Genomic DNA, 20039 nt, shown 5'->3' with positions numbered 1-20039 from the left:
TAGTGGAACTGAAGGTGATGAGTAATTGCCAATTTTAACTGAGACAGACCTATTTGAAAGATATGAATAGAACCAGCGTAAGACCATGCCGCTAAGCCCAACCTCCTGCTTTAGACGATCTAAAAGAATATTATGATGGATTGTATCAAAGGCGGCGGTTAGATCGAGCAAAATTAAAATAGCGGAGCTACCCGAGTCCAAAGTGAGCAAAAGGTCGTTTGTCACTTTAAGGAGGGCAGTTTCAGTGCTATGACGGGTCCTAAATCCCGATTGAAATTTATCAAGGAGATCTTGGTCTGTTAAGAATGCAGAGAGTTGGAGAAAAACAATCTTCTCCAACACTTTAGACAGAAAAGGTATTGTGGAGATAGGTCGAAAGTTATTAAACTCAGATGGATCAAGACTTGGCTTCTTCAAAAATGGCCTAATCACGGTATGCTTAAAACAGGATGGAATAATGCCTGTACATAATGAACTATTCATGATAGTCAAAACAGATGGGCCAATTACTCCTAACACCTCTCTAAAGAAACGTGTTGGCATAATGTCCGCTGGTGAGGTGGTCGGTTTCAGTTTTAAAATTAACTCTGTCATTTTAATAAGATCAATTGGATTAAAATGTGTTAGCTGGACCTTATTAGGGCTAGAATTGGAAGAATTAGAGGCATGATAGCTGGGGACAGAAGAGTATAGAAGTTCAATCTTATTCCTAAAGAAATCAAGAAATTGTATGCACAACTCAGGGGTAGCATCTGGGTATGAAGAAGGCTTCGGATTAACCACTTTATCAAAAGTATTAAACAGTACTTTAGGATTATGTGAATTTTTCTTTATAAAATCTGAGAAGTACTCAATTTTAGCTGCTTTGACAGCGCATTGATAGGTAGACAGGTGGTACTTGAAAATCTCAGCTGAGACATGTAGCCTATCTTTTTTCCATTTACGTTCTGCTTTACGGCACTCCTGCCTGAGAGCCCGGGTATGATGATTAAACCAAGGGCGAGAGCTGCGTTTAAAGCGCTTTGATTTTAGTGGTGCAAACAAATCTAAGATATTTGTACATGTCTCATTAAACAACATGGTAATTTCCTCAGTATTGAGGTTAAGCGATGGGGCTTCCAAAACAGACCTTGTTAAAGACTCTGTGTAGGCATTAGAAAACTCAATTACAGTAGAGGGAATTATCACACGAGAAAAATGTACATCCTTCTCGTCGTTAGGAGGTAGATATGGTAGTATTATATTAAACATGACAGACATATGATCCGACAGGCAGCTTTGCTCAATATCAATGTTACATACTGAGAGTCCATAAGTTAAAACAAGATCAATGGTATGTCCGAGTTCGTGTGTAGGGCCATTAATATGTTGGATGAGATCGAATGAGTCAATGAGTTGTAGAAATTCCTTTACCAGGTGATGGGAAGGACAGCAGACATGAATATTAAAATCACCCAGGATTAGCAATTTATCCACAGTCGGGACTATATTAGAAAGAAATGTCCCAAATTCCTGCATAAAGTCCTTATTATATTTTGGTGGTCTATAAATAAGGGCACAAGTCACTGGGCTGGATAGCTGAATTGTGAATAATTGCAATTCAAATGTATGATATTGGGTGGCAGGCGAAAGCCTACACCTAAAACGTTTTTTAAAAACTGTAGCCACGCCTCCGCCGCGGCCCACTAGCCTAGGAGAGCTAAAATAGACACAATCAACTGGAGATAAATCAGTCAGAGAATCCAGCTCACCAGCATTGAGCCAGGTTTCCGTCAAAAATAGGAAGTCCAGGTCATGAGATGTAAAAAAATTATTTAAAATAAATGATTTGTTGCAGATGGATCTTGCGTTTACCAACGCCAATTTCACCTGTTGTGGTCCGGTGTCCGTAAGTACAGCCGGTGGTTTGACATATTCCAGAGTGCGAAGGTTCCGAATGTCGACACCTCTGTTGACGCGGCGTTGTCTTAACAATTGGCGCCAGGGGGTCCATGAGTCAGAGAGGACTGGAACAGGACCCATAGTCTGTAACTCCGAGGCGCTGTTGTGTTTAGGCAACCGATAGCTTCCAGGCCAGGCGTGGATAATCCGTGGCGATGAAGCCCCGCGTCTTTTTAGCCTAACAAGAAGTCCACTGCGTTTTCCTCGTTTTCTGGCACGCTTTTTACGATGCAGACAGCAGCCCGTCGAGTGACAGCTGATCGCAGGAAAGATAGAGGAGGCCCGTGAGTTGAAGAAATAATCCTCAATAGGGATGCGTCCGCAGCAGTCCGCCGAAGAGAGACGTAAATAAAGAAGGGCTTGACGATCGTAGGTGAGTACAGCAGTGGTTTCAATCACCGACCAAATCGAACAAATCGCCCATAGCAATACATATAAAACAAATGGCATTGACATCCGACGGCAAGCCAGCAAACAGCCCGGCGCCATCTTGAAAAAAAATGTAAATTTTTTACCTAACTAACTACCTGAACCGTGGCACCGAGGATGAAGAAATTTTTATGGTATGTTGGTCTACTAGACTTTTACGGAAAAATTTCGTTTGGTCCCCGGGGGCCACTTCCCCCCCCTGAGCTGGGGCCCCCGTAAATTTTTCGTCAACGATACCAGGGACACCGAAGCACCGGGGAACATGAAATTTGGTGGGCATGTAGCCCCACTAGACTTCTACGGAAAAATTTCGTTTGGTCCCCGGGGGCCACTCCCCCCCCCGCGCTGGGCCCCCCCAAACCCAAAAAAATGCAGTTTTTCCTAAATAACTACCTGAACCGTGGCAACGAGGATGAAGAAATTTTTATGGTATGTTGCTCTTAAGGGCCCACATCAACCTAGCCCATAATCACTCATTTGTGATTTGCGCCCCTCCCATAAAAAATGAAAATGCAATATTATTCTGCTTTAATCGCCCCTATCTTCAGTGGAGATGTTCAGAACTGCACCATATTTCATGTGTATGATTAACTTGACATCCTCTGGGGGTATCCTCTGCTAAGTTTTGTAGAATTTCATCCATGGGGGGGTATAAAATAAATTCATTTATGTGCACATTTAGTGACTGTACACTCATCGGCCTGTAGATGGTGCTGTTGAGCGAAGGGTTGCTGGTTTAGGATGATACTGTCACACACACACATGCAGGAATACAAAGAAACGCAAGCATGCACACACACTGACATCCACACGCACAGACACACACCCATACACACACATACAAATCCACATGCACAGACACACACACACAAACACACACGTGCACACATGTACGCACACATACATACACGCACAGACACACACACACACACACACACACACACAGACACACACATACACAAACACACACACATACACACACACACACACACACACACACACACACACACACACACACACAGACAGACATGCACATACTATTACTTTTTTTAGGTATATACATAAACACGCAATACAGCCAAATTACTCCACGTCATTTATTTTTGTGGAAAGCCAGTGCAGGCCTGAGCGGCGGTCATATTTTGTACCGCGATGCGGTACATCTAGTTGTTAAGGGGTTAACCATCTTTTTATATATATCATACAGATTTCTCTAATTTTTACAGGCTGAAATGTTTTAAAGTGACCCTAGCACAAAACATCAAAATTCATCAAATTACTTTTTAAAAGTAATGGATGTTTGTCCTTTGTTCCCCACCCAAATTATGTCATTTCCCAGAAGATGATGTCACTAAAGAACTAGCATTTGTTTTTAAAAATTATGTTCTATTACAAAAGACTGACTAGAGGCAACAAAAGCTCATTCATTCAAAATATCCATCAGTGAATGAGAGTTAGCAGTGACCGTTGATGTAACTCATGCAAATTAAAAATCAACGGCACTTGAAAACCTCCAGCGATTTAATCTATGTTAGTGTGAACATTCCTTAACAAGACTAGACTTTAAACTAAAAACAGTAAACGTTTTGGCCGTTTATTTACACGACAACAGCGTTTTGGGGGCCTGTGCAGGTTTTTGAAAACGGTAATGTTATAATTTCTGTGTAAAGTACAAAAACACATGTGTATAATGTGTATTATAATGTGTATTATGTTCAGTCTATAGACGTGTAGTGTTTCTTTACAAAGTGACAGCACCAACTACTGGCCTGGCATGAATAATACAGTGCTTTTAATCGTTTTTGCGGATCCGTGTGAATGGTAATACTTTTGACAACTTTGTCAAAAACACAAAGTAAAAACTTTTACATTTTTAGTACATTGTTGTCGTGTAAACGTACCCTAAGATTCAAAAAGGCCTGCACACTCTAACAATGAAGGACAACTGACAATTGCGAGATAAAACCACAACATCAATGAAAAAACGGCAAACGTTTTGGTCACATGCAATCTCATTGCCTAATAAACAATACTCAGTGCAGGAGCCATCTTAACATAAGGTTTTGGTTATTCTTCAGATATTCAAGGAATTATATTTGGGGTAATTCCTTGAAATATATATATATATATATATATATATATATATATATATATATATATATATATATATATATATATATAATGATCACCAATTGCTATCATCTTGATTGAAATTGAAAAGAAAAAAAATTAAACACCTGAATTTTGCATTCATGGGGACTTGTCAAAAATAGCAGCTTTCAAAAATGGCAGCATCCATGCAAACCAAAGTAGTGGTATAATTTAAAATGAATTACTAAAATGTTGATGTTTTGATCAAAGAAACCTAATATGGTATTCAGCTTGATAGGCTTAATATTTTATCTAATATACTACATATATGATGGGGACAAAATTACTTTTAAAGATTTACAGTTTAAAAAGCTAACAAGCTAAGTGAAAAAAGTTATTTAGCATACTAATAGCTTAATACAACTGTCAAACCTCATCAAGACTTTTTTTTATATAATAGTCATGAATCATCTAGTGGTACAAACAAAGAATGACGTTTGATCAGGGTTGTGATTAGTGAACCTATAATTTCATATGACTCTTACTTGTCACTCCAGTCACCGGTCCACTCGCCTCTTCCCCAAGGGTTCAACACTCTCACCAGCTGAACTGGTTTTTCTCGGCATGATACCTGTAGAATACATCATGACATGACACTTTTAATGCAAAATGCTTGTAATAAAAGTCTTTAAAACCTTAGTCTGGGCTGCTTACTTCTTCTGTGGGATGTCACAACCACATTGTAAATACAGAATATGCCATTTGCCATTTCACCAGGGATTTCACAAGTTCACACGTACATGAAATCACATGTAGTAATTTATGCATATTTTGGCGTGCTGTCCAGGAGAGGGCTGCGAGCACGGAATTTGGCCCAAACCCAGAGTATCCCCCCTTTTGACTGGGATAGAAAACTAGCCAAGAGTGAGGTGATTGGGTGGTGGAGGGATGCTGTGAAACTGTCATGGGACAGAGGTGAGGGAAGGCTATATTTATGCCGGCTTCCTCTTGTGCTGATTGGTTGATTACCTGAATGTGCTCCTCCCAAACCTTGTTACATAAAACTTATATATATATATATATTGTAAAATAACCTATTTACCTCAGGACTGAAGTGACTAAACACCATCGACCACAACATAATTTTAAATTCGAAAATTATGTTGGCATTAATGGAATTGCACTAACATGGTTCAAATCATACTTATCTGACCGTTATCTGTTTGTTGCAGTAAATGAAGAGATGTCATATCGATCAAAATCGATCAAAATATCAAAATCGGCTGCTGGCGGTAGATCCTTCTCCTATTTAGCACCAAAACTTTGGAACGGTCTTCCTAACATTGTCCAGGAAGCAGACACACTCTGTCAGTTTAAATCTAGACTAAAAACGCATCTCTTTTACCTGGCATTCACATAGAACATTATACATTCATATTATTCAAATCAGTTAAATGATTATTAGGCTGCATAGATTAGGTCAGCCGGAACCAAGGACACTTCCTATAACACCTGATGTACTCGTTACATCATAAGAAGAATGGCATTTACGCTAATGTTAGTCTTTCCGTTTATTCCAAGGTTTACTGAAGTCAGCCGGATCCGGGCCATATGCAGATCAGATGGTGGACCTGTGCCTGGACCCATCCACAATGCACCCCTGAAGTGCCAGGCTCATCATCCCTGTGAAGGCCTCATGGACACGACAGCCATCGGCATTGATCCTCAACAAACTCGTCTCCATACCGGCGTCATGACTCTGACCTCCAACCAGATGGAACTGGATAAATATTGTGAATGCTCTGATCCAGTCTAACTTCTGACCTGTAATGCTGCCTGAATCATAATCATACACTGTTCGTTCGTTGGGCAGAGGAGAACTGGCCCCTGACTGAGCCTGGTTTCTCCCAAGGTTTTTTTTTCTCCATTCTGTCACCTTATGGAGTTTTGGTTCCTTGCCACTCTTGCCTTGGCTTTTGGCTTGCTTAGTTGGGGACATTTAATATTCAACAATATTATTGATCTGCCTTACTTAAGGTGGACGATGATGCAGTTTTCTTCTAGAAACCAACTTTATTGTATCACTGTGAAGCTGCTTTTATACAATCTGTATTGTAAAAAGTGCCATATAAATACTTGACAATGCTTTGAGTTACATAAAGTACAAAACATTATTTCAAGAAACTTCTCTTGCAAAATCACAGGCTTGACGTAAGAGATACACAGGAATGAATCATGCAAACTGAACAAAGGACATATCAAAGTCTGTAATGCAATTAGTAAATAAATACTGGTGTACACAATAACAAAAACGGTTAACAGGAGAACAAAGCAAGTATTGTTGTAGTTCAGGGGTGCCCAATCCTGTTCCTATAGAATAGATCAACCTGCAGAGTTCAGATCTAACCCTGATCTAACACACCCGTCTGTAATTATCAAGCGCTCCTGAAGATCTACAATAGCTGGTTCTGTTGTGTTTGATCAAGATTGGTGCTGAACTTTGCAGAAAGGTAGATGTCCATGAACAGGATTTGGCACCCCTGTAGTAGTTAAACACTTGTCTTTCTATAAAAATCAACCTCAGGCTTATTGAAAATTTTCCCAGGTGGTTACATGTGAAGACAGGTCCCAGAACAGAGCCTTGATGACACTACTTAGGAAATCAACACAAAGTTAAAGTGCAGGAGGTTTTAAAACTTAATGGACTGGAAATGATGCAACGGAAAATGTGATGCTCCTATGGAGAACAAATTCAGAAAGTTTCTAGACAGCTAGATTTTTACATGTTTTGATATTTCTTAGAGGACTGGAATTGGAAGGAACCCTGGTGTGTTTACTTGCAGTTACATTTTGGAACAGAACACAATATTCTTGCTTTCCAAAAAGAAATAAGACAGACTGTATGTCTGTCCGTCCGTCCGTCCTATCTATCTATCTATCTATCTATCTATCTATCTATCTATCTATCTATCTATCTATCTATCTATCTATCTATCTATCTATCTATCTATCTATCTGTCTGTCTGTCTGTCTGTCTGTCTGTCTGTCTGTCTGTCTGTCTGTCTGTCTGTCTGTCTGTCTGTCTGTCTGTCTGTCTGTCTGTCTGTCTGTCTGTCTGTCTGTCTGTCTGTCTATCTATCTATCTATCTATCTATCTATCTATCTATCTATCTATCTATCATCAGATTGTCTGATGGCACTGTGATCTGACATTTGATTGTGTGCAGACTTACCTTGTAAACCCCTGTCACTGAATATGCATGGCCTTGAACAATGCCATTGGGTAATACTGTGTTTGCAGATGTTTTCTGATATGGTATGAAAAAAAGACATATTGAATCAATAATGCTGCCAGGTGAATACTTTTTTATGTACAGCTAATGCTCTACATTGTTTTCTACATCTTACATTGTAGAAATGTACACTATAGTACCGGTAATTTGTATTTAATTGAACATTGAAATAAAATCTCTAATGCAAAATACTTCAGTGACAGTGTTTTAGATGGACATGGTGATAATCTGTCACGGTAATGAAAGGACAAGTCTGAGGTCACTGCTTACCCCCACAAAGGTGCTACACGCCATCAGAGCCTTTGCTTTTTCTGCACGGTTCATCAGGCTCCACAAATCAATAGAAGTTTTTGCTGTTTCAAAGTGCACGTGGATGCCACCAGTGAAGTCCAACAGAGCCTCAGATACAAGACCAGCTTGCATGTCAGCATAGGAGCCACACACCCTGTAAAAGCCATTCTACATTTCAATATATACAGTGGACCAACAAGCCTTTAATGACTGATTCTGTGGGATACTCAAATTGTTGATGATTAAAATAGACCAGGGGTGTCCAATCCTGCTCCTGGAGGGCCAGTGTCCTGCAGAGTTCAGCTCAAACCCCAATTAAACACCAGCTAATCAATGTCTTACTAGGTGTAACCCCTCCACCCGGGTCCTTCTCACCCCGCTCTGTGCGGGTATCGAACCCAGGTCTCCGGCATGAGAATCAGGTGCTCTAACAAGGAGGCTAAAGACTGCAGCCTCTAGCATCTGTCGCCAGAGCACCTATTGAGATCAGAGCAGTGAGGTTTACTCGCACAGCGACTAGCTGGCTTCCGTTACACAGGCATACTAGAAACTTCCAGGCAGGGGTGTTGAAGCGAGCTGGAGCTAAACTCTGCAGGACAGTGGCCCTCCAGCACCGGGTTTGGACTGTTATCATTGTGACAATGTCCAATACTTCCATCTGTAAGGCAACTTCAGAACCAGGGTACATGCAAAACATAAAAAGGGCCAAAATCTCTTGTAATTATGGTTAAATAATATTTGGTAGCACTTTATGGTAACACTTTATTTTACAGTGTCCTTGTTACTTACCATAATAACAATAAATCATGCATAATTACATGCAACTAACTAACCCTCAACCAAATCCTAGTCCTACACTAACCCTATAGTAAGTACATGTAGTACGTACTTATTAATAATAGCAATTACAATAACTGGGTAATAACTAGGTACTACCCTGACCCTACCCCTAAACTTAACCTTTACCCATGTAGTTACCTTTACACTTTAAGTACACATACTGCAAAATCAAGTGTAACCTAATAATTTTATGTTCAATGCACAAACATGTTTTTATACTATGAAAGAAGAATCATTTTAAGAATAAACCTACTTGGCATAAGCTTTCTCCAGCAAGGCAGGCCAAAACTCATTAGATGTGTTTGAATTAACAAAAATGAGCTCGCCATCGATTGTTGGCAGTTTGTCATCAATGACAACGTCAATCCATTTCCCAAACCTCCAGAACTATATGAATAAAGCAGAAGGTTTAAGGACTGATCATTTGGTTTCATAAAATGTATTTACAGTTTTTCTCAGTCGCTTTGGTGCATTTCTCACATAACTATTTACATTTGCACAACAGATAGTTCAACCTCCACAACATTTAGTCATTTGTGCACATCATAGTAGCAGTTTCTCATTCCTTCCAACAAATTGCAAATGCTTTTGGACATGCATCAATTGCTTTCATACAACTCTCTGCTGTTTTATAACATTATCATTTGCTTATGTCATGTCAGTCAAAATTAACTATACTTGTGAATGCTGAATAGTCATTCCATATAAAACTAATAGTCCTCATTTCATTGATTGAGTCATTACATACAAAAATGTTGAACTAGTTGTCAAAATCTGTCATTTAAAAAAAAAAAAAATCCTGAAAAAGTCTCCTAAATTGAACAATTTGCAATTGAGCAAGAGAGGATATTCGCTGTGATGTAGATGAAATTATGTGACTAGACAGAGAGGAACGTCTGGGTGTGCATGAATGATTACAGTCCTATGTATGTTGTATGTTCAGTTCCAATACAGTATATAGGCCTACTGCAATATTGTGTACAGTTGTGCACAGCTCTACCCAAAGGGAGTTTATGTTTGTTGTAAATAATGGTGTATTATTTTTTATTTTTTTGCACAATGCTGTGAACAAATTAGAACTGCAAAGAGCATATGCAGTAAAAATGTGAAACATACATATATTCAGTGTCTTGTACTCAGTTACCTCATAAATACAGTAATGTGTAACTTTACTGTATTTTTTCAAATGGCTGTGCAAATAGTATTTAGTGCTGTATTGAGCATTTTCAGGTAGTGTCACCAAGATCTGACTTTTATCATTGGAAAAAATTTACAGAGTAAACTGTCATAATGAAAACATAACTAATAAAAAGCCATTTGACTATCTTGTTCATAAACGATGATGTCAGGACTTTTTATTTTGATGACACTGACACTTTCATTGACATAAATACTTGATTTTGAGGAATGGGCTATCCATTTTGAGCAAGTGACACGCTTTCGCAGGTTATCAACTAGGTTTTGCAGTTTGTACTAATTGTTTTGAGAACTGCATTAACTGTTGTGCAAATGTAAATAGTGTTATGAGAAATGCACCAAAGCAACTGAGAAAAACTGTAAGTTATTTTGAAAAAGACCAAAGAACTCACTCTAAAGTGAAATATCCCTGCATAATCTTCACCAAATGACTGGCCAACTGGCATGACCTGGTCCATGACATCCTCCTGAAAGGTTAAAGCTCCAACTGAAGCAAGAAACCAGCAGTCTCCTAAGATAAAAGCACAAACATTAGCAAAAATAGATCTTTCATTGAGTTAACAAAAGGCATTCTGGTCTATATGGAGTGATGTTATTTACTGCATACAGTATCATTCAAAGCCAACACCTACTGTAGTATGTAAATAAACACAGATATAAACATACCTAAATAAGATCCTTGGGAATAGTCAAACCTGGAAACCCCCTTAATAATGAGTTGAGGGTCTGCCACTATTTCCTAGAGAGAGAGAATAATTAAATTAATACATTATACAATGAAATTTGCCCTAAGGATTTGGGAACAACTGAAGACATTTAGACTCTTATAATGTATTTTGAATCTGCTTTCAAGACACTTAAAGGCACAGTACGCCTCTAAAGGTTCCTTTTTCAAAACAATAACAAAGGCGTAGCTTGATGATGCCGTGACTGAACGTGGAATCATGGGAGTTGTCTTCTTCACCTCCACAGCCTTGAGCTGATTGATGATTAATGATTGAGCTAATGTGTTAATTTTATTAAAGTTATTGTGGTATGAAGCAGGGCGGGGCCGAGAGCCGTGGGACATTTTACCTTGCTGTTTTTATTAAAGTTACATTTAAAGTTCACCTCCTTTCCTGAACTTAAACTTTGTTACAGTTATGTTTGATCACTTAAATTCCCCTCATTTTATTTAATTCTAATAAAACAGCCGCAAGTGTCATGATCATGGCTCTCTCTCTTTATTCCTCCTTCTTTTTTTTTTCCCTTTCCCTCGTACTCACACACTCCCCTCCGCCCACACCCGTTTACACACACACCCATTATTACACACGCTCATTCCCTCCAGCTGTATCTCGTCACCCCATCTTCCTCTCCCCTCTCTCCTCACCTGTTTCCCATCTTCTATCATCTCTATTTCTAGTCCCCTCTTTCTCTTTTCCTCTGTCGGATTATTGCTGACTGTCACGTATGTAACTGATCGCTATCTCTGTCTACAGAGGTCCTGACCACTGCCCAGTCCAGTCCTGTCGAGTGTTACACTGTGTGGTATCTACCTCCTGTTATTTTGTTCTCTCTTTGTGCTCAGCCAGTTTCTCCTGCTGAGGAGAGTTGCTGTGGGTTCGTGGTGCCGCCAGCTTCCCCGCTTTCACCGACCTGACCAGACGTTGCAGATCAGCGCTGCTTTCTGTTTGTAATTTAAGTAGAGACCTACTGTTATATTGTCTCTCGTTTTCGTTTGGACATTATATTAAGAAGAGACTTGTTTTTCTGTCTGCCTATTCGGCCTGCCTTGTTTCTATTGAAGGATAACTAAATCTGCTTCACGCCTTCGGGTCCTATCTATCTCCACTTACCTGACAGCAAGTGCTGACTTCCCATACAGGTCACTTTATCTGAAAATTTTTAACTGTGGGGTAACACAGCACTGTTTTACAATCTTACTAAAATACATTTGAGTGTGTTGAAAGTTATGTTAACGTTACTCTGTGCGTTCGCTCGGTGGCTGATATGAGACACTTGTTGCACATTGCAGTAACTTCGATAAATCGATATTAGAATATCATAGCCTATTATTAAAAGCTGGGTGACTTGTGTTGCTAAATGGCATGCACTTAATTTTAAAATATATTGTATGGTGGAGAAAATGCTGTACTGTTATTACAAGCTCTTTCTGATTATGCCATGTTAGCCACTTGACTAAATTACAGTGTCTCTGAGGCATGGTGCAAACACGTTACTCGCGGTAAATCAAGAAAACAAGAGATTCACGCAATAAGAACCGTGTTGAAAATTATTAGTTTTCTGTCGACATAATGACACGGGCTGTTACACTGGTTAAAATACCCGATTTCTCTTGATTTAAACATTGTTGGAAACATTTGGGATCATGATGTGATCAAGTATGCATCAACAAAATATATAACATTATTTTTGTGGTTTTTGGACATTTTAATCCAAAAATCGTACATATTGTGCCTTTAAGATGCCTTGCCACAATTGTAAATAAAAATATGTTGGGAAATGCTACATGTAAACCTGTTCTTACAAGCCCATTTTGCAACATTTGATGATGACAGGTAATATTCAAGTTATTTTAGATCCGTTCAAACAATAATGTTTATATACTCTTCTTGAAAGTTTCTGAAGGTCTGAAAATGGAAAGTCAATACAGGTAACTTACTGATGGCCTCAACCATTTGATTTGTTTCATATCCAATCCAAGTTTCTTCTTTGGGTCAATGGAGCTGCTGTCTGAAGGGAACTTCTCATCAACATATCTCCTTTTATTGGTGAAGCAGCTCTTCTTCAACTCCTGGTAGTCCTGATCCAAGAATTTCAAAGGGACGTCAAGAGTGCCCGTTTTGTCTCTTGTGGGCTGTTCATCCCTGGGTATTCTGTTCACACGAGGTGGAGGCATTTTTACAGCTGTAAAAGTCAGATTTTTGGAAGACACATCTTGATAGCTTTTAAGAGACTTACAATATAATTAGTGATTAAACTCAGTTTTTTAAGATATAAATTGTATACTTCACCTTCAAGGATAACAACTCACCTATTTGAGCAGTTTTCTCTTACTAGTTTTGACAGATTCTTCTTTGTTCTGCCCTAGGCTCTGGAATTCTGCGCTCAGACTGAATGATCAGGAAAGGTGAAGAGCAGTGTGTAGGTTTGGTTTTGCTCAGAGACACTATTGTGTGAACTTAAAAAGACTTAAAAACTCCTCCCACCTGTGCAGTTGCGTAACAGTTCCACCATATATAGCCTTAACTCTAAACAATTGAATATGCAAATGAGCGTGGACAGCGCTCAAGAACTTCAAATGTCTTTTTAAGATTGTTGCTAAGCCAATTAATGTTTTGACGGAAAATTTTGTGTGTTAGATTGGTTGATAAGATAAAAAAGGGACACACGATTATAATGACCATAATTATAAACAGAAACTAAGAACATTGTGGCATCGGTTTAACCACAAACTCAAGACTTCATCTATACACTTACTGTTAGACAGTAACATTCCAAACTTATTTTTTTCTTTTTTTTTTTTTTGAGGAGGGGCAATTATAATTCAGCAGAATAGAGTACTTATTGTTGTGTCCTGCTGGAACAGGCCAGTAAAAGACCTTATCCATTTAGCTTTTTCTGACATGATCATTTCATTCTAAAATAACAATGAATCAATACTATAGTCATATAACTGAAACTTTGCCCGAATTACTTTAATGCGGAACATCACACTGATGCCAGACTGAACAAAGAGAACCACAACAAAATTGTAACAAAAAAATAATTCTACAAGCAATACAATATAATATTTAAACTTTTAGAGGAACCACTTAAAACAGTTTTATTCAATTAGAGCTGCAAGTCCAGGAAAACACATAAACCTTTACTAGTTTTGATAAATATATTTTTAATAAGTCACATTCTGATTCCTTGCGTACTTGTCCAATGTATTAGGGTATGTTGAGCATTAAAGGGATATCACCCAAAATGAAATTTCTTTCATCATTTACTCATCCTCTTGTTGTTCCAAACCTGTATGGATTTCTTTCTTCTGCGTAACACAAAATATATTTTGAAGAATGTTGGTAACCAGTTTTGGTGACCATTGACCAAACTACACACACTATTGTGTGTGTGTAAGTTTGGAAGCATTGTTATTTTTAATGTTTTTGAAAAGTCTCTTATGCTCATCAAGCCTGCATTTATTTGATCAAATATACAGGAAAAAATTTAATATTGTGAAATATTATTACAATTTAGAATAATTGTTTTCTATTGTAATATACTTTAAAATATAATTTATTTCTGTGAAGACTGGAGTTTAAGACTGGAGAACTTATATATATATATATATATATATATATATATATATATATATATTAGGGCTGTCAATCGATTAAAAATTTTAATCGCGATTAATCGCATGATTGTCATGAGTTAACTCGCGATTAATCGCATTTAATCGCACGTTTTTTTATTTGTTCTAAATGTACCTTAAATTAATACTTTTCAAGTTTGTAATACTCTAATCAACGTGGGCATGGATAAATAGATGCTTTATGCAAATGTATGTTTATTATTGAAACCATAGTCAATATAGAGCATAAGGACGAGACATGTTTCAAAGGTCATAGATGTTTTTCAAAGAACTTGTTCAAGTCTATTAGACATGTAGAAAGAACAAAAAAATGCCAGGTTACCATTACTTCTCTTTCTTTGCACTGAGCAATTAACACAAACCTGTTTAGATTTTTGCATGACAGGGGCAGCTCTTCTGAAAATGCTAAATGTAGGCTACATTAATTATTTATTATTACATTGTAGTTTGTCTCTCTCTGTGCCCATTTTGATGAAGCTAAATTCTCAATAAAAATGTTTTCATTGGTATATTTTACTGTTTCTGTTGTCAACGGAATGAATTTGAAATGGTGACTGAAACGCGACCCATTAAGACATAACCAGCTCTTCCTTCTAAGATGTTAAGTTAATCTGCACAAAAGTTCTGATAATCGAGCCGTCGTCTGATGAAATCAAATACACATAAGATAAAGACAATATCTGTGCTCTGATTTCGGCTATACTTGTAAAATTAGAGAAGCAACATAATATCTGTGAATTAAAGAGCTGCTCCTCCAGCGCGAGACGCAGAGAGAGAGAGAGAGCGAGAGAGAGAGAGAGCGAGAGAGGCGCGCGCGCATGCTGAGAGAGCAGTACCGGCATTACCGGTAGATTCTCAGAAACTAAATAAGCTTTGGGCGCTTTGTTAAAGGGAAAAAAATCGCTAAAGGGGTCTGCAATGTCGCTAATTTGGCAACACTGTGTATCTCCATTTCTCCAACTAGGGGCTGGGCCACGGGTCAAACAGAAAATACGCGCTGCGTTAATCGAGCGTTAAAAAAATTAGTGCCGTTAATATGATTTTGCGTTAACGCGTTATTAACGCGCTAACTTTGACAGCCCTAATATATATATATATATATATATATATATATATATATATATATATATATATATATATATATATATATATATATATATATATATATATATATATATATATATATATATTAGACCCAGCAGGGAGGTTTTCGTGTCTCATAGTAGCTCCAGCTATTTTATCGTGTGTCTGTGTGGGAGTGGAACAGGTTCGTTGTCACAACGAGTGAGAAATGTTGACATGGAGCAGCTAAATCTCCAGTCTCCGGGAAAAGTCTGCTGGCAAAAAGAGAACACGACAGAGCTTTTAATAAAGCAAGAATCCACTTTGTTTTTGGCTTTTCGGAGATGGCGAGAACTAGGGATTTGAAATGTTGTAAAAGTGGCATTTTTTATTACTCATCAGGTGAGTAAGGTATTTTATTTAACAGATACATGAAGCTCTTTAACAGAGTTCATAGTAAAGCATTATCTATTGTAGAGGGTCTTTTAAGCCTAGTAGTGAATGTTTAATGAGTGGTAGGATAATCTCTATCTCTTTTCTCCAAGTGTGAGTATCTGCAGGTTGGAGTAATGGACATGCCAAAAGGTGGAGGCGGAGAAATCTCTCTATCTTTATTATTGGTCGTGGAAGCTCTCTGTCTGTGTGTGGGGTAGGGTTAGGGCTTAGTTTCACTCTTAAAAATGATGGGTTAAAAACAACCCAACTTGGGTTGTTTTATAACCCAACCGCTGGATCAATATTGCACCAGACCAGCAGTAGTTAATTTGACCCAGCAAGATGGGTTGGTCATTTTTAACCCAACAGATGAGTTTAAAAATTCTACCCAAATGCTGGGTCAATTTAAATACATTTATGGGTTGATTTAACTACACATATCTGTTATATAGTGTACCCAAATGCTTGGTCAAATTAATTACAATTCTGGGTTGATTCAACTACTTGTTTGTTATCAAGTGTACCCAAATGCTGGGTCAAATTAATTACAATTCTGGGTTGATTCAACTACTTATTTGTTATAAAGTGTTCACAAATGCTGGGTAAAATTAACCCAAATGCCAGATTAATTCTAACACATTACAGTACAATTTAAGAAAATAAATAGACTACCCATAGCTATAAAACTGTTAAACTACAAACTTAGAACAGAATACATGCTAGATTTATGCATATATTATGCAATAAACACTTAATCCAAAAACAAAACAACAATGGAATGTCTGAATTTTTTTTATAATATTACATTAATTAATAGCAACAATATAGTGGAACTGGTGCAGTGGAGGTTTGCATGCCTTGGCCTCATGAGGGTACTCCACCATGTTTATTCCAGGCTAAAAAAGAAAATACAAGAGAGCGAGAGTTAGAGAGGGCAAGTGAGTAAGGACCAAATGTCTTCCGACTATAGTATAATTAAAATATAGACATTGTGAGGACCATTTTCCTTGTTCTCACTAGAGAAATTATTGTTTTATGACAAGTCTAGTTAGCTTTACAATTTGGTAAAGATTCGGTGCATTTCTAATTCAAAAAGCTGAACTGTAATAGTCTACATTTCATTGCACATAACGAAACATTTTTTGATTAAGTCTTAGAGCATATAGCTTACATTACAGAAAACAATTTAAAAAACGATTCAGACCTCAATTGACCTAAAAAGCCCAACAAAAAGCCATAAATTGATTGATGATATATCATTACAATAAACATGCTCAGAAAATGCATGCGGCTCACCTATCTGACTATCCTATCTGGCCGATGGGCAGCGGGATTAGGTGGTCAGATAGATGGGCCGCAAATGCTTTGTAGATGCTTTGCTTTTTAGAAGACTTCTTTAGAGTCAACCTCATAGAGTCAGGTCCAAATGGGTTAACTTAAAATACAAAAGTGTCAACTTTCTGATAAATATGTTAATTTCTGCACTCAATACTTTGTTGGTGCCTGTTTTAGAACAAATTACTGCATCAGTGTGGTGTGGTACAGAGGTAACAACCTGTGGCACTGCTGAGGTGTTCTAGAAGCCCAGGATGCTTTGATAGTGACCAAGTTAAGCTTATAGAACAGCTATTTTCCGAATACTGTCAGGCTATATTTGATGCCTGTCCCCAAAAGTATAGTATAACAAACCTGGATATGCATGTGTGCGTGCACAGTCTTGAGCTCAGATATGTTGATAAAATGAATAAAGTTCCCCCTTTAGATGTGCTTGAAGACTTACAGGCTTATGGTCGATTCCTGAATGGTGTGGCAAACCACTTTCGCACCGCAGCCATTGCCAACTCTCCAAGTTGTAGGTGGAACAAATTATAGATTAATGAGACAAATAAAATAAATAAATAAATAAATTGTCCGTTAGATATACACAAGACGATTTATATCTCATGTTAAACCACTAGACTAGAGACATTCGAGCCAGCGACAAACGTCAGCTGCACTAACCGAGGAAAGGCTGCTCTCAGCGGGGTACATGAGCGCCGAGCGTCCGACTGCCTGGTTCATTATATGCCTGGATAATGCTGCGCCGCGTTATCGATTAGGCAGAACAATCCTTCCATCCACCATAGATAATTTTTCAAACAGCTTATCGGATCTGTCTCAGCTGCTCAGTGAACCCAAACAAACAGATGAACTTGAGGAATTAACTAGCACTATGAGCACCATTCTCTCTGGATCATTGGATATTGTTGCGCCCATTAGATTAAAAAAGGTCAGAGAGAAAAGTAAAGCACCATGGTACAACAGTACTACGCGTGTTCTAAAGAGAGAAACCCGTAATTTAGAGCGTAAATGGAAACAAACCAACTTAGAGGTCTTTAGAATCGCATGGAAAGACAGTATGTCACGTTATAAAAAGGCCCTAAAAGCGGCCAGGGCTGAGCATCTACGCAAACTAATAGAAAACAACCATAACAATCCTAAGTTCTTATTTAACACCGTGGCGAGACTAACAAATAAACAGATGTCTCCTGAACAAAGTATTCCATTACAGTTTAGTAGTAATGATTTCATGAAGTTCTTCACTGAGAAAATAGAAAACATCAGAACCACAATTGTAAACGTTCAATCCTCAATCGCGCCTTATAATTCAGCCTCAATTATCACGCCGCAAGAACAATTACAGTGCTTTTCAACTATAGAACAAAAAGAGTTAAATAAATTTATCATTTCCTCTAAAACAACAACATGTTTATTAGATCCCATACCAACTAAACTATTGAAAGAAGTGTTACCTGTAGTGGAAGAGCCTCTCCTCAATATTATTAACTCGTCTTTATCTTTAGGTCATGTTCCAAGAACATTTAAATTGGCAGTTATAAAACCTCTCATTAAGAAACCACAATTAGATCCGAATAATCTAGTAAATTATAGACCCATTTCAAATCTACCTTTTATGTCTAAAATACTAGAAAAAGTTGTGTCCGCTCAACTGGGCTCTTTCTTACAAGAAAATGACACCTATGAAAAGTTTCAGTCTGGATTCAGGCCGCATCATAGCACTGAAACTGCGCTCGTTAAAATCACAAATGATTTACTTTTAGCTTCTGACCAAGGCTGTATCTCAATATTAGTTTTACTTGATCTTAGTGCTGCGTTCGATACTATAGATCATACAATACTCTTAGATCGACTACAAAATTATACTGGTGTTCAAGGACAAGCATTAAGCTGGTTTAGATCGTATTTATCTGACCGCTACCATTTTGTTTACTTAAATGGAGAAAAATCTATCATAACTCCAGTAAACTATGGAGTGCCGCAGGGATCTGTGTTAGGCCCTCTATTATTCTCAATATATATGCTGCCACTTGGAAATATTATAAGGAAACATGGAATTAGTTTCCATTGTTATGCTGATGACACTCAAATCTATATTTCATCACGGCCAGATGAAAACGCTAAATTATCCAAATTGACAGAGTGTGTTAAAGATATAAAAGATTGGATGACGCATAATTTTCTTTTATTAAATCCAGACAAGACAGAGGTACTACTTATCGGTTCAAAAAACCACCCACAAAACCTCTCACAATACAACTTTAACATAGTAGGATGTCCTGTTACTTCATCCTCTACAGTAAAAGACCTGGGTGTTATATTAGACTGCAACCTGTCTTTTGAAAATCATATTTCATATGTTACAAGAACAGCCTTTTTCCACCTTAGAAACATTGCTAAGCTACGTAATATGCTATCAGTTTCTGACGCAGAAAAGTTAGTTCATGCATTCATGACCTCGAGACTAGATTACTGTAATGCGTTATTAGCCGGTTGTCCTGCATCCTTAATAAACAAGCTACAGTTAGTCCAAAATGCCGCCGCTAGAGTTCTAACTAGATCAAGAAAATATGATCATATAACACCGATTTTATCATCCCTACATTGGTTACCTATAAAGTCCCGTATTAATTACAAGGTATTGCTACTGACTTATAAAGCCCTAAACGGCTTAGCTCCAGTCTATTTAACCGATCTTCTATCGCCCTATAATCCATCGCGCTCTTTAAGATCACTAAATTCGAGGCTTTTGGTCA

General features: G+C 37.9%; 1 protein-coding gene across 1 annotated transcript in view; it reads right to left on the bottom strand.

The window, feature by feature from the left end:
- The window catches only part of LOC308707699 (calpain-1 catalytic subunit-like), a gene marked incomplete at both ends in the record, with an annotated part of 32001 nt that extends 19017 nt beyond the window's left edge, over nt 1-12984 (bottom strand). Inside the window, 7 exons of the mRNA XM_081394314.1 lie at nt 5007-5092; nt 7695-7769; nt 8025-8199; nt 9139-9272; nt 10475-10593; nt 10749-10821; nt 12748-12984. Coding sequence (XP_081250440.1) covers nt 5007-5092; nt 7695-7769; nt 8025-8199; nt 9139-9272; nt 10475-10593; nt 10749-10821; nt 12748-12984 — 899 coding nt within the window. The remainder of the gene's footprint in view (nt 1-5006; nt 5093-7694; nt 7770-8024; nt 8200-9138; nt 9273-10474; nt 10594-10748; nt 10822-12747) is intronic.
- Between the last annotated feature and the right edge of the window lie 7055 nt (nt 12985-20039).

This window comes from Scardinius erythrophthalmus (genome assembly GCF_964197995.2).
Source record: "Scardinius erythrophthalmus genome assembly, chromosome: 19".
Taxonomy (NCBI): domain Eukaryota; kingdom Metazoa; phylum Chordata; class Actinopteri; order Cypriniformes; family Leuciscidae; genus Scardinius; species Scardinius erythrophthalmus.
The sequence above is the reverse complement of the archived record's forward strand: the minus strand, read 5'-3'. Positions and strand labels throughout refer to the sequence as shown.